The sequence below is a fragment of the Lissotriton vulgaris genome, chromosome 7, assembly GCF_964263255.1.
Source record: "Lissotriton vulgaris chromosome 7, aLisVul1.2, whole genome shotgun sequence".
Taxonomy (NCBI): domain Eukaryota; kingdom Metazoa; phylum Chordata; class Amphibia; order Caudata; family Salamandridae; genus Lissotriton; species Lissotriton vulgaris.
The window spans coordinates 1,581,458,667-1,581,474,622 of NC_141695.1; the positions used below are offsets into that span (position 1 = coordinate 1,581,458,667).

Genomic DNA, 15,956 nt, shown 5'->3' on the forward strand with positions numbered 1-15,956 from the left:
TCATCGCCCGTTGTACTGCCAGACGGAAGTCCTTCTGTTGTACGTGACGTGTGGTGTGACCTGACCAGACATCTCTGCAACTTGTGCAACTGAGTGCTGCTGACATCTGAAGAAGATGGGCCCAAAGAAAGCAGGTACCAGGTCCTCCAAGACCAAGAAAGTTGCTGAGAAGAAGGAAGAACAGAAGAAGGAAGTGACACTTAAGTCTGGTATTGACCCCAAAACCTTTTTTGGGAAACCAAAAAGTACGCCTGCAGCAGTGGGCCCTACCCACCAACGTAGGCCCAAGCAGATGAGTGTGGAATAGGTAGCCAACCTAATGGTGGAAAGCAGTGATGCTGAGCCTGACCTAAACTTATCGCTATCTCAAAGTAGTACACAATCAACGCATGAGGGAACACAGCAGATAAGTGGTGAACAACAACCGCAAGCACCGCCTACAATAATAGTTGTTGTTCTCCCGAAGTAGGGGCAGTTCAGGACATTGAGCCATAGTGCAGAGCAAGAAGAGGAAGCCACTCATGCAAGAGATCTATTGTCTTCCAAATCCCCACCAAGGAAAAGGAGGGTTAGTCAATCTAGTTCTTAGCCAAGCATCCCTTCTGATGATCTAGATCTCACTTGGTAGCCACAACAACCTGAGCATGAGAGGGAGACACATCCCAAGACCAAGCTAGGGAAAAGGAAGGTTCCAGAAAGCCTTACACTTATGAAGGTCGATGTAGAACAGCAGGATAATGATGATGATGAGTCTGACCCAGTCATCACAAGCATCACTCCTGGCCCCGAGAATATGGAAACCAACATTTTTACCCTATCCAGAATGGCTGCCACTAGGGATGTAACACACATATCTCCAACACAGGCAATACCAACACGACCTCCAGATTCTATATTTACATTAGCAAAGGGCCGGCAGCGTCCTACATCCAGCACAAGCACCACCTCAGAAGTTGCTAGTGGTACTACTACGCAGCCGCATAGTCAAATTCAACACATACCCTCCAGTTCATCCGGCATAGAAAGTGGCACCTCTAGCAGGAGACACAAGTTAGGCTCCCCAGTGTGGGACTTCCTTACGGTTAGCGTAAAAGAGCCGAACATTGCTATATGCTTCATTTGTCATTACTCTGTTAGTCGCGGTAAGCTTGGTACAAACCATGGTACCGGAGGACAAATGACCCATTTGAAAAAAACACCACACAATCAGGTGGGAGTGTAGTGTAGTTCCTATATTCCCAATAGGCTCTGCTCATTGGAATATTATATTCAGCAGTGTAGATGTAGGACTGAGGTCGACTAGATCTCTACTGACTATATTAGACTTAAGGTTTGCCAGCTAGCTCAGAGGTCACTAGAAACTTTCGAATAAACGGGGAGGAGTTTAACCTCCCTGGATAGACAAGAAGGGATTAGCTTCCGACAATCATATAACATGACAACTTTGCTCCCTCAGAATAAGAGTATATCTCTAGAGTTGTGTGAAAACAATAGACACCTATTTCACTCAGTCAATTGTGTGTTCTTAGGTTCACCAGAGTGCAGAGAAGAGAGAGACAGGCGTTTTCAATAAAAGGTATAATTTATTGAGCAGTCTTCCTTCTCATGCAAGAGAAATGAATTGCCACAATTGCAATACTTAATGTAAAGTAAAGTGCGTACAGTAAAAGGAGTATTATGAAATAATACTGTAAAAGCATTGATATGGTTTCTTAGCCATAAGATACTTTAAAATGGATAAAATATATACATACATATATACATTGACTAACGTACTCAACTGGTGCTTTTAAAATACGCCTACCCCGGTGTACCTGACCTGAGCCTAATCCGTGGGAAGGAGTAAGGAAGTAGCAGTTTAAGTTAAGTTGGTTTTGCCAAGAATCTGATTCAAGAATTCTCTTTAAGGGTTTAGTCAGCACCGTACCTTGGGAATAGAATGTAGGAGGTCTGGTATCTCTTTCCTCAGGACTCGATATCCCAGCAACCCGCAAGGGCAGGTTGGAAACGCCGGAGCTGGATTTTCTCGGCAGGAGAAAAGACAGCGTCTTTCTCAGCGCGTCAAAGAGGAGGGGCAGCGTCCGTGGGCTCTCGCATCAGCTGGGCTCTCGGGCAAGTAGATAGCTGCTATGCTCCAAAACCACCACCATGTGTTTGCTTAAGGCAACGTTGGTATATTTATACCTGAAAGGCGCCGATTTTGACGTAAGGTTTGGACATAAGACGTCAATAAAGATGTCACTAAGAACTGGCCGTTCTTACAGTGCTCGCAGGAGTTCTATTGCAATCAAAACAAAAGCAAGTGGGGATTTCCCAGGTTGCTGGAGGTTTGGTGTGTCAAAAGAGCTTGGTGTGCTTTCTAGGAATTCAAGGAAGTAGCTTCTGCCGTGCCTTGGACTGCAAGGGCTATTTACTTAAATATGGATCTGATTCTTATGCCATTATAGAGATATTATTGATTATAGCCGTACAAGGGCATAAAATAGCAATATTTATTCAGGTTCCTAGATAAAAACACAATACCCACTCCACGATCTAATGTCCATCATTACTAAAACTAAGCAATAGTAAACTTTTAAAGGTGCATGTGTATTCCAACCCATCCCAAAATACATTTTTGCATTTAAAATGGTGTATGCGAAACACACAAAAGATTATTGGTACTGTACGCTTATCAAGCAGTGTAATCATTCAGTAAAAAAGGATGCATATATATTTAGCTGAACGATTTGCGAAAAATTACACATGAAATGGCTCTTAATACAGAGACCATTTCATCACATATAAATACAGTTGCTTGTAAATGTGCTATAGGCCGAGGTAATATAATGTCTCTAGAATTACTAAAAATAGAAGCTCTGTTCCTTAAGAATAGTTCTACTTTAAGCAGAGTACATGTGCCAGAAAAAAGGTAAATATTTTGGAAGTTGAAAAAAATAATTTCGTTTTCAGGGGAGAAAATAGTTCCAAATGTTTTCTTTAGCTTTTGTTTATCAAAGCCGAAGGCCGAATTCAGAGTTCAGGGGAATGCTGTGTGCTCGTTGCTTAAAAAGTTATTCTTTCTGTTCAGGGGAGAACATCATTTCAGACAGATATGCAAAAAAGCAGTCTACAGCTTCAGGTGAAAGTTCGACCAAGTTTGAAAATGCTGCAACAGTGCAGTCGTGAGAATGATTGCTATCATCAATGTCAGGATCAGCAATGCTCACAGAAGGTCGTACCTGGGTGATGTTGCTCTCATTTCGTACTTCACTGCCACCTAATCATAGTGGTGAAGTCTCAACGAATGCCGTCATCAGGATTGGTAACCGCTGGGGACAACACGATGCATGAGCCGTTACAGGACTTAGCAAAGTATTGATATCCATTGGTACTGCTGATTGTAGTGTAAGACAGGTGTCCAACACGCATTCTTCTCCGCATAGCATACATCGAAGCAGAGGTAAGATGCAGTTTTGCCATATAGGTCTGAATGATAGAAACCAGGTCATATTCATATCTCTTAGCCGGGCTAATCCAAGGACTTTAGTTATGCGGTCCCGATAGCGTATAGCTAGGATCGTTTCTTCCATCGTTCCTGGAGTCTTGTCTGCGACTTGGCTTGCCATATCTGAGCAGAAGGATCAAAAATAAAATTCCTGCTACGAGTCCCAAAAGTAGTGGTAAGCCGCCAAAAACAGAATGGACAAAATTGGGAAAGATGCTTGAAGGGTGTTCACAGTCCCGAAAAAATTGTCTTAAATACATGTGCGATGCCACTGGTATCTGACATATTTAGAATTTGGCTTAGCATTTCTACAAAATGCACAGGGCAATTAGTTATTAAAAGTGTATGTATCTCTGCTGTTGTCCTTGCAACTTGAAGATCATGCGTTTCTTTTGATGACGTTAAAGGCACGGTTGTCTGTAAAAGAACAGACTTCATTCTGCTTAAAGTATCAATTCGTATAGAAGAGATATTCAAAGAAGGCCAAATCGTCACCTCAGGAGGGCTGTTTGGATACAATACTTGCATACAGCAAGTGACCATGGAATTAACGCTTACGAGATATGCTTTCCCTGGCACCATGCCACAACAGCTGTGGTCCATTATTAGAACGTAACTCCCGTTAGAAAGTTGTCTAAAGAATGGTTCTATCTGTGTTGCAGGTGTGCCGTGCTGGTGGCATGAAAGGTTATTTGAAGTCCCCTCACAGACCCCATGCAGATTAATACCTTGGGACAGAAGTATACCGCTTAGTGATTGTTTACAATTGTTACCACTAAGAAATACATTCTGTTTCTTGTCACTATAACATGTGTGTGTGTTAGGTAATTTCCATGATGACCTAATGTACCCTTTACCCAACCTTTCATACTGGCCTGCTGGTATATACTCTTGTCAGTTTTTAAATTGGAAAGTTGTTATCTGAATTATGAATAATCCGTGTATTATCCATTCAATGACAGGTCTTTCTGACATTGTCAATGGTAATCTCTCAAGTTTTTCAATGCTCAGAATCGTATAGGCTGCTCCTTTTTGTGACAAACTGATTTGTTTATCAGTAAGGTTAAAGATAGAGAATAATGACGTTGTGTTGATTAAACGCCATTGCACATAGTCTGAACGCAGAATTTGCAACGTCCAGCCTAGCTGTACAATAGAACATAATTGGGACTGACAGTGTTGTAACATTAGTAAGTCCTGATCTATTATATCGATAGCAGATGATACAATACTGTCCAGTGGATATATTCTGGAGGACAGAGTCATTAACCAATTGTCCACAACAGAAAGTGATTTTTCCAAATTAATACGATCAATTTCTCGTATTTTCTCTGTTGTCTCAATTTGAGTTACTTTCCAAGCTTCGTTGTACGCAGGGTATATACCGGCGGCTATGAAACGTTTTTGACACTGTTTGCGTGGTCCCATTATGAAATCACGCAAGTCAGCACCGTCGTTAAGTAAAGTCAAGTGTTGCTTAATTTCAGCCAGTGTGGATGTTTGTAGCCATTCAAGGCATAGTTTCCCTACACTGTATGTTGTTACTATCCCTGGATGTTGTCTCTGGGAGTATCTAGGGTCTGGTCTGGTCATTTTGAACCCCTGTATTTTGTTCAGGAATCTATCTTGACAGTTATTTGTATTTGTTGGCCAGATCAACCATTTTTTTCCAATCAGAATGTGTTCTGTTTTGGTGTAAAATATGGGATACGTCTATCTCAATATCTGTAGTGGTATTATCAGGTATTGCTTTGGAATAGACGGTTTGTTTAAGTCTTTAATCTTAGCTAGGCCAAGACAAGTAGTCTGTTGAATGGTGTCATTCAGGAACATTATTTGTTCTGGGATCATGCAGGCTCGAAATAATGCTTCTAACCCTTGGACCTGCCATTCTTTTGTACCCCAGATAGTTTTTGTTTTAATGTTGTTTTTCCAGAAATCAAAATCAAATGTAATCATTTTTTCATAAAATGTTTCAGAATAAATCAATTTAGTATTTGTCAACATAGTTGTTATCCCATTTTTTTCTAACAGTTTATAATAAAATGTTTCTGCATCACTTGTGTTAAACCCTGAAAAGTATGGGAATTTCTCATAAAATGTTTTCAAACTGCTTTTAGGTGGAGTTGCACAATGTTCCCATTGATTATACTTAAAAACATTTCTAGGTTGAGCAGATTTATGCAAATAATGGTGTGCAAAGTGGCTATAGCAGTACATTTGTTCATAGTTCGATGAACTCTGTAAATAATCATGTTCTGTAAATTTTGCTGACATTACTAAATCTAACATCATATTATTTATGCTTTCAAAGTCCCAATCATCAGAGAATGTACTTGGTTTTACAAAGTCACTTAATGCAACCTTGAATTGATGTGGATATTTCAAGAGTTCAACCGGGCCATAGATTTCGTAATCCGTTTTGTCCCAAGCTACCCCACCGGGTATTGGAATGGCTGTGACATTCACTGATGATAGTTCTCTTTTCTCGATTTGAGATGACTTGTGTGGCTTTAGGACCAAGTTGATGTTCTGACTTGCTGTGTCCATTGTACTGTATTTTCCCTGAATGAATTTTCCCAAACAAAGTACCATGATGAGCCAAAGCAGGAGGAAAAGTACACCTAACACAATCCAAAATTTAATCCATGGAGAAATCAGATAGGTTGCTTTGAGTTGATGAAAGAGTTCAGTTACTTTGTCTTTAAAAGTTTTTGATGCTGGCGTTTCTTTTGGTTCGCTTGGATCTTCAGAAAAGTTATCAAAATTGATGAAGTAGCCAGATGCAGTTCAGTCAATTGTTGGAATTGCTTCCGAATTTTCTTTTGCTTTTTCAATTTTTCTTTCATTAGCATAGTCTGAGGCTACATCGTTGTAGACTGGTGTTTCTTGACGAACTGTTTCAATTTGGGTTCCAAGAGGCACAAGTTCCATGGCATAGTTGCATAGTCCTTTTTTATTCACTGCAGGTTTATCAAATGTGATTAGTCTCTCAGTTTGAACCTCTTGGATTGTAGCAAGTTTTGGTATTCTGTTATATCTTGGGAGTCCACTGGGCCTACTACTTATTATTGGCCACATGATTGTGGTTTTACCAGGTCGATGGATACAACTCGGTTCTCCTTTTTACCAGCACGGGGGGGTAGTACAACAGATCTTGTTCAGCTGACAGCTAAGACAGGTACTGCTTTTCTGTAAGAAGGCCCAAATTCCTTCTTCACCGCGATCTTCTCTCTGACCAGATCCCCAATCTTTGGAATCCAGACAGGCCTTGCTGGGACAGGTGGTTTATCTTCAGTGGCTGTTGGCTGCTGTTTTAACTTTATGTTGCTCAGGGCTTTTCTTGTTTCATTTAAGTCTTGTAAAACAGCCAAACGATCTTTGATGTCAAAGCATTTTTTCTTATCTTCTACCACTGAAGTCTGACTATCTAAATCCTGAATATACATTCTAGTTCCGAACAATAGTTCGTACGGGCTGAAACCTTTTAGAGAATTTCTTGGCAGATTATTAAGACTACGTTGGACACTTGTTTAATGTTGGACCCACCCATCACCCGAACCTAATACCTTTGCCGTTATAGATTGCTTTATGTCCTCAGTTTTTTCTTTCCACAATCCCATTTCCCTCAGGATGGAAGGGACAAGAGTACCGCAATGCAATGCCCATGCTGATCAAAGCCTCCTTATAAGCTCGAGAGCTAAAAGCAGGACCCTGGTCAGAATGTAGCATGCCAATTGCGTATGTGCTGATAAAGACTCGCAAATGTTTTATAACAGTTCTGGCATCAGCCGAGCGCTGGGGCCACATCCAAATGAATCTCGTGCAGTAATCCACTGCGACCATGATATATTTATAGTTACCATCCCTTTGTAAGGGACCAGAGTGGTCCAGGTAAACACATGCTAATGGTTTATCTGAGATTAGAAGGGGTGTCTGCGCAGGTCGTTTCACTGTTGATACTTTCATTCTTTGGCATATTTCGCATTCTAGAACATATTTCTTAGTTTGTATTCTCATGCGTGGCCACCAATATCTCTGTTTTAATAATGATATTGTGGCGGAAACACCAGCATGTGCAGAAGCGAGCCCTTCGTGTGCCACTGTAATTAATCCTAACCTGTGTTCCATGCTTGGAATTGCCCTATCCCCCACTCCAGGGATTCGAGCAAACGGTACATTATTCGCATCAGTTATGTATGAGTACTTTACTGGAAAGCCTTTCGGGAGTGTTTTTCTGTCCTGTTTTACTGATGCACTGACAGCTTGCATTATATCGCTGTCTATGTTTGTTTTTGACCGGGTGATAGCAGCTACGGAAACCATTTGCACAGCTGCCTTCGCGGCATCATCAGCCAATGAATTCCCCGCAACGTGAACGCCATCACGTTGATGACTCAGTGTGTGTATCACGTGAGTCTTTTATAGTTCTTTTTGTAAAAGAACTACTTGTTCCCAAAGCATTTTATGCTTGATTGCGCCACCTTTTGCATCTTTGAAACCGTTTTCAACCCAATTCTGCAAGTATTCATTATAAGACTGAACGCAGTAATATGAATCGCACACTATAAGTGTGGGGAATTCGTGATCAGTATTTTCAAGCGCCATCTTAAATGCTAATAGTTCAGCTCGCTGAGTTGTACAATCTCCTAGAGATTGTGTTTTAGTGACCAGTGGTCTAAATTTTCCTTTCTGCCAACGACCTTTAACAATCGCACACGCAGCACTGTAAGCTTGTTTACCCCCAACTGCGGTTTGTGGTGATCCATCTGTAGATATTATACAGCCGTAGTGTTCTAGAGGCAGGATTTCGGTTGGCAGAGGACATTCATATTCATATTGTAGAAATTCTTGTGTTTTTAAATTTGGATCAAATTCATATACTACGTCTGTTGCAGCAAGATAATTAACCCATTGGATCCATCTCGGATGTAGTGCTTTAGCATTTGGAATGCTTGCTTTTGTTACCGCTTCTAGTGCTGGTATCGGTGTAACGATTATTATTCGTTTACCTTGTGATAGGGCCCTTTCTTTTGCTACAGCAGTCTGAACCTCAGTTAGAATTTTTTCAGTTGAACTGAACTTCATTTTAGCTTTTGTGTACAAATGTGATTTGTAAGCTATTGGTACCGTTTCTCCCTCATTAGAGGTCAGGTACGTGAATCCGCATCTTCCTGGGATGACTCGGATTACAAGGTTGCGTGTGTTGTCGCGCGTTTGTAATTTCGTTTTAGCTAACATGTCTGTTTGCAATGATCTCAACATTTCTGTGTGTTTCTGAGTTCAATTGATTGGTTTAAAATCAGGTTTTATTAATTCGTAGAGAGGTTTAACCCTCTCTGCATAATTTAGAATGTAAGTTCTTCCGAAATTCAGGAAACCTAGTATTGATTGTAAGTTCGTCAGTCTTTTTGGTGCTTGGAGTACAGCGCACTTCTCTAAGAAGTTGTCTGCTAGGCTTTTGCCTTCACTTGATATTTCATATCCTAAAAATAGGACCGTTAAATGGGCAATTTGTGACTTTTTAAAGTTGAATTTGTAACCCTCAGCTGCAAACCCAAGTATTATGGTGTTCACTCTTTTCAAGTGAGTATCCAGGTCATCATCTGTGAGATAGATGTCATCGACATAAGATAATTCCTCATCATCATATATTTGTAGTAACTCTGTTACCCTTGCTGAGAATAATCCTGGGCTATTCTTGAATCCCTGTGGGAGTCGACAGAAATTTTTCTGTGACCCCATTATTGAGAAAGTGGTTAAATACCTGCTTTCTGGTGCAATATTTTGACAAAAGAATCCATTAGAGATGTCTAATGTTGTTTTGTATTTTTTGCAAACAATGTTATTCATTAGTGCTGCACTGTGTGAGTTTTGCACAGCAAATGTCTTGCAACATGAGTTAAGGTGTCTGTAGTCCAAGACTAAACGATATGAATCGTCTGGTTTGGAGACAGGAAACAAAGGATTGTTCATTTGAGAGGTGCATGTTTCAATCACCCCTTGGTATTCAAGTTGATCTAAGATCTCCCTGACTTGTTTTTTTAGCTTCTTGCTTAATTGGGTATTGCCTTTGTGCAATTGGTTGACATTTTAACTGGATTTTGTGAGGAGGGGAGTCCTCATCCCATCCTACATGATTTTTATACAATGCAGGAGCTTGAGCTACTGCCCATTTTCTTGCATATGTGTATTTTCTATGAATTGGAATATGATTTGAGAAGGCAGGCATAATCATTTCTTCGCCATGAGGGCACTCCCTGACAAACTCTGGTGGCCAGTCTTTCTCAGCTAATAGGATGTCGTAGCCTTTTGAAAGGTTATCCCAAAACAGACCCCTTACTTTCCTAGTCTTATCTCCCTCTATACGCAATGTTATTTCGTATATTTTATGAGGTTTGCTAACTCTGGTATCTGCAGTTTCCACCTGAATGTATTCATTTGTGTCCACTGTCTCCAGATGATTCATCAGGATCTTGCGAGCTATTGTCACTTCTGCTGCGCTGTCTAGCATTGTCTGTTTTTCAGCTGTGTCCTCAGTATCCTCGGCATGTTTGATTATTTTAATACTTGCTACCTTCTTTCTTGGAAATTGGAATTTTTTACTTTCAGCAGGTTCCTTGTCTTTGGACTTGACGTGCTCTTCCCTGTGTTCTGAACGTCCTCTTCTTTCCGATTTCTGCGAGGAAGTCTGAAAAGATCGAGAGGGACGTGTATTAATATCTTGATATCTATCAGGTTTTTTCAAATTATCCTTATTTCTAAGGTTGTCTCTTTTTTCAGAGGGCTCCCTTTGGGGAGGCTTGTGTTCTCGGTTCGGAGATCTTTCTCTCCGCCGAGGAGACCTTCCTCTGGACTGGAATCTTTTTTCTTTGGGAGTGGATTGTTTATTTCCATCCCAGCTCTTCTTTGGAGTATTTCGATTATTTTTAATAAATATCTTTTCAGGATTTTCAGTTAGTTGGGGTTTTACCGGTTTCCCACCCTAACTATCTCTACCTAGTTCTTCATAGGATTTTTCTATGATTCTGGCAAGTTCAATTGGTTGGTCTGCTATATCTGTTTCTTTCAATTTTTGGCGGATCGCCACAGATGCTGCTTCTCCTTTTATGTTGGCTAATAATATATCCGAGACCTGCTTGAAGTCTTTCAGTAATTTCATACCCAGAGTTAAAGCAGGTTCTGGACCGTATTCATTTTGAATCTGTCTTAGTACATCTGGTATTACCACCAGAGACAGAACACCATGTGTTTTTGTGTAAATGGAAGCAAAGACTGTGCCCCAAGTGTCACAATCCTCCACATGTGGTGAGACCCACATTGGAAGGCAGATAGTCAGAATTCTGTGTTTCTCACTGGGGGTAGTATTCGGAAATACCGCCTCTTTTTGAGTTATCTTTTGTGCTAGCCAGAATGGAATTTGTTCCCGTTTTGCGGGTGTTTTACCAAGACATGATTGTATGTTCTGTGGTGTAATTTTGTTTGTGTTTCCCTGATGAGGGGTCAGCTGTGGAATGTTAATCGCTGGTTGGACTGTTGCAGTCCGCATTACATATTGGACTAACTTTCTATGAATTTAAATTAGTACTTTTAGCTGGGCTAAAAGTTGCCGGTCTGACAGCTTTTCGATGTATGGATGTGGTGTGTAGCTGACTAGAACCGGCCACGTTGCTCCTGGTCTACCTAGTGGACCGAGCCTGGTGATGTGATCAGTATGTTTTAGGGCACCTTTAAACGAGAGCAGATGCTCTTGGTATTTTAATGGGATCTCAATCTCCTCGAAAGGAGTGTATTCATCCGGAGGTTCCTCTATTTTGTAATACTGGAAATCTTTTGTTGTAGCGTGTACTGCTGGAAATTGTATAGAATACCTCTGTCTGCCGATATTTGTGTGCCTCTATCACGAATATGACTGTACCACCTTGCGGTGTCAGGCCATTTTCTATAAGTTTTAGAGTTATAGTTCTTCTTAGATTGACCGGAATGAGTATTGCATTCGGTTCTGTCTGTAGGAGACTCGTGTCCTCCTCTAGGAGTTGAGCTGCTAGTTTTACTCGCTCCATTTCATCATCACTTTCTGTCATTTTACTGACTGAAAGTTTTCGGTTGCAGAATTAGTTTCAACGAGACAAAGATTAGGTGCACAATATTTTGGAACACTGTATCCTTCAACGTTGACTAAACCAAAACTATACATAGGAATCTATTCCTAATAAGTTCCGGCGGATTTTAACCTTTTACCCACTCTAGACGTCTTTTGGAGCATTTACGGGAAAAAGGGTCTGTGTGAAAAAGCACGACTGAGTTACTCTAACGTCTTGTGTTAGTTTTATCGCCTTACCAAACGTTGGGCGCCATGTAGTCTACTTCCTATATTCGCAATAGGCTCTGCGCATTGGAATAATATATTTAGCAGTGTAGACGTAGGACTGAGGTCGACTAGGTCTCTACTGACTATATTAGACTTAAGGTTTGCCAGCTGGCTCAGAGGTCACTAGAAACTTTCTCCAATAAACGAGGAGGAGTTTAACCTCCCTGGATAGACAAGAAGGGATTAGCTTCCGACATCCATATAACATGACAACTTTGCTCCCTCAGAATAAGAGTATATCTCTAGAGTCGTGTGAAAACAATAGACAGCTATTTCACCCCAGTCAATTGTGCGTTCTTAGTTTCACCAGAGTGCAGAGAAGAGAGAGACGCTCGTTTTCAATAAAGGGTATAATTTATTGAGCCGTCTTCCTTCTCATGCAAGAGAAATGAATTGCCACAATTGGAATACTTAATGTAAAGTAAAGTGCATACAGTAAAAGGAGTATTATGAAATAATACTGTAAAAGCATTAATATAGTTTCTTAGCCATAAGATACTTTAAAATGGATAAAATATATACATACATAACGTACTCAATTGGTGCTTCTAAAATACGCCTACCCCGGTGTACCTGACCTAAGCCTAATACATGGGAAGGAGTAAGGAAGTAGCAGTTTAAGTTAAGTTGGGTTTGCCAAGAATCTGAGTCAAGAATTCTCTTTAAGGGTTTAGTCAGCACCGTACCTTGGGAATAGAATGTAGGAGGTCTGGTATCTCTTTCCTCAGGACTCGATATCCCAGCAACCCGCAAGGGTAGGCTGGAAACGCCGGAGCTGGATTTTCTCGGCAGGAGAAAATCAGCGTCTTTCTCAGCGCGTCAAAGAGGTGGGGCAGCGTCCGTGGGCTCTCTATCAGCTGGGCTCTCGGGCAAGTAGATAGCTGCTCTGCTCCAAAACCACCACCGTGTGTTTGCTTAAGGCAACGTTGGTATATTTATACCTGAAAGGTGCCGAGTTTGACGTAAGGTATGGACATAAGACGTCAATAAAGATGTCACTAAGAACTGGCCGTTCTTACAGTGCTCGCAGGAGTTCTATTGCAAATCAAAACAAAAGCAAGTGGGGATTTCCCAGGTTGCTGGAGGTTTGGTGTGTCGAAAGAACTCTTTGTGCTTTCTAGGAATCCAAGGAAGTAGCTTCTGCTGTGCCTTGGACTGCAAGGGCTATTTCCTTAAATATGGATCTGATTCTTATGCCATTATAGGGATATTATTGATTATAGCCGTAAAAGGGCATAAAATAGCAATATTGATTCAGGTTCCTAGATAAAAACTGGAACTATTGATGTTGGTGGGGATAAAGTAGTACAAGGTCCACTCACGGTCGAACTGGAAGAAGAAGAGGGAGACTTTCTATCCGGTAGTGGTACACAAAGTAACCCTGTCCCCAGCACTGCAGTGGTGCAGCCCACATCCTCCACATCAGAAACATTTCAGTGGCACAAGAGTAAGAGTCAGCCGGAGACACCAAGGAGTACTGCGAAGTCTGCAATGCAAAGTGCTGTGTCGAGTCAAACAGAAAGAAATACCACGCAGCGTACCATTCTTAGCATGTTCAACCACCCAATAGCATGTTTGTACAATGGTAAGCTGGCTAAAATGCTAGCACTGGACCTTCTCCTTTTTTCTTTTGTTGAAGGGGTGGGTTTTCTGGAATTTGTGACAACCATATGCCCAAAATGGAAGGTTCCCAACCGCTACTATTTTTCCTGAGTTGTTGTTCCAGCACTACATCACGACTTGCTGGAATTGCTTGGAAAAGCCTTACATCAAAGTGCTGTTCATAGTATCCACCTGACAACAGACATGTGGACCAGTTGCCAAGCCACTGATTACATGTGCATCACTGCACACTGGATCTCTTTTTCAGGTGTTAGAGAAAAGCTATCTGCATGGGTTGACACTGTTGAGGTTTTTAACGATACTCGCAGACATGCAACTGTAGCCATGTTTGCTATGGAGAAATCTCATAATGCTGCAAACATTTTGGCTGAGTTTAACAGCAAGGTCTTTGAATGGCTGCAACCAAGAGGGCTTAACATTTGTTTTGTTGCCACGGACAATGCCAGTAACGTAGTTAAGGCCATGAAAGATGGTGGCTATTTCAGGGTCCTGTGTTTGGCATACTGCATTAACATTATTGTCAGCAAAGTCAGCAACTTACTGACCACCTGCAGAAGAATATGCACACATTTCAACCATTCTTTCAAAGCCCGAAAGCAGCTAAGGGTCATTCAGCGTGAGCATAAAATGCCAGTCAAAGCACTCATCCATGAGGTGCCAACACGTTGGAACTCAACTTATTACATGCTTGATCGGCTGTTTGAGCAGTACATACCACTTAATGCTTAAGTCATGGCAAGAAGATTACGGGATCCTACTGTGAAAGCCATGACCATTGAGATGTGGCAATGGGACCTCATTAAATGCCTGACAGAGATGCTACTTCCTTTTGAGATCTTCACACGTGCAGTCAGCAGGGAGGACTGTACTATGGGCCAAGCTATCCCATTGTTGTACATGCTAGAGCAAGAGCTGAAAGAGGTGTCTGAAACATATGAAGGTGTGGAAGACAAAGTAGAAGCATGTTATTTGGTGAACGCCTTAGCCGGCCGCTTATCTGACAATACAAGGATTCAAAATAAGATTGTGTCACATCAACATTACATTACTGCCACAATTTTGGATCCACAGTACAAATTATTTCTGAACAGTAATGCAGTAATTCCTTTTTCAGAAGGGGATGTTGCCAAGTACAAAACTTTAATAGCTGAGGAAGCCACTGATTTAGAAAACAAACGGCTCTCAATTAGAGGCATGCCAGTGCCAGCCCAGGACAGTGCAAGTACTACAGGGCATCCAGAGTCAAGTTCTTCTTCAGAGCATGAGAGCAGTGCGTTTGCTTCCCAGCAGTCACCAACACTACCAATAACATCAAAAACAGCACCAAAAGGATCTGATTCATCAGACACAGCAAAAAAAATAGCTGCTTGGTTTCTACAGAAAGAGATGGGTAAGTCCGTTGCTGGTGCAAAGTCAAAAGAGGCCAAGCAAATCGGAGCATCACTGAAAATTAAGTGGATGGTCCAGACCTATCTGCATGACACAACCGAGGTCTTCATGGAGCAAGGCCCATTGGTGTATTGGTATTGGAAAAGAAGCCAATGGCCAGTGCTCAGCAGGCTGGCGATAAAGTATCTGGCTTGGCCTGTCGCAAGTGTCTCTTCTGAGCGTGTTTTCAGTGCTGCTGGTGCCATTGTAACTGTGAAAAGGACCAGTCTCTCGTCCAAAAGCGTGGAGAGGTTAACGATGATCAAAATGAATCAGCACTTCATACCACCGGACTACAAAATACGTGAATCACAACAGGAAGGGGAGGACGACTCCGAAGACATAAGTCGTGGGTTACATGACCTACTTCTGTCCGAACCACCAGGGTTTGAGGACGAGCTCCTCTTCCCTGACAACTAGGCTTTCAAATTGTTACTTTCTCCACTCCTTTATTTGTGTGTATATCTGTCTTTCTGGTTCAAATCAAACCACAACAAATCCATCACCACCATCTCTTATTTTATGTAACTATCGGACTTGCATGTCTGTGCATTTAACTGTCCACTCCACCCCTCAGAGTCCTACTCCATCTTCCTGACTCGCCCTAAATACATTTCCATCTTGCCAGACACTGGATGGAGATGGATAATAGTACAATAATGCAGCCTCTAACAGTCCCTCCGTAACAAGTTAAACGTACGTGACTATCGCCATCTTCTGTTTTGTTTCCAATCCGAAACTAATCACTGTCTTAAGGCTCCCACCTCTGTTTGCAGGCATACACAACTCTTCACTGTCAGAACTTGAGCAGGCATCCAAAACTAAAGTAAACTCGTCATCATTTTCAGAAGGCTCGGCATCTCTGATCTGACAGCCAAAGACAAGAGCAACCAGGTATATGATTAATGAATGAATCTTTGGACTTCACCAAGCATCTCACCGCTACAGTGCTCAGACACCTACCTGTTTAGCCTGCCACCAGAGCCCTCGGTTGACTGCACTCCCGCCTCCCGCTGCCTGACTCCTCTGCCATCTAAGAGTCCCCGC

At 41.6% G+C, this 15,956-nt stretch overlaps 1 protein-coding gene across 1 annotated transcript; it reads left to right on the forward strand.

Annotated features, from left to right (window-relative positions):
* Positions 1-13,943: 13,943 nt before the first annotated feature.
* LOC147706029 (zinc finger BED domain-containing protein 6-like) lies at positions 13,944-15,329 on the forward strand. The gene has a single exon (XM_086929018.1). The coding sequence runs from the start codon at positions 14,214-14,216 to the stop codon at positions 15,327-15,329; it is 1,116 nt and encodes a 371-aa protein (XP_086785144.1). The 5' UTR covers positions 13,944-14,213.
* The last annotated feature ends 627 nt before the right edge of the window (positions 15,330-15,956 follow it).

What these genes read in the sequence shown, in the direction of transcription:
- LOC147706029 (XM_086929018.1), top strand. Translation starts at nt 14,214, where the DNA reads ATGGCAAGAAGATTACGGGATCCTACTGTGAAAGCCATGACCATTGAG.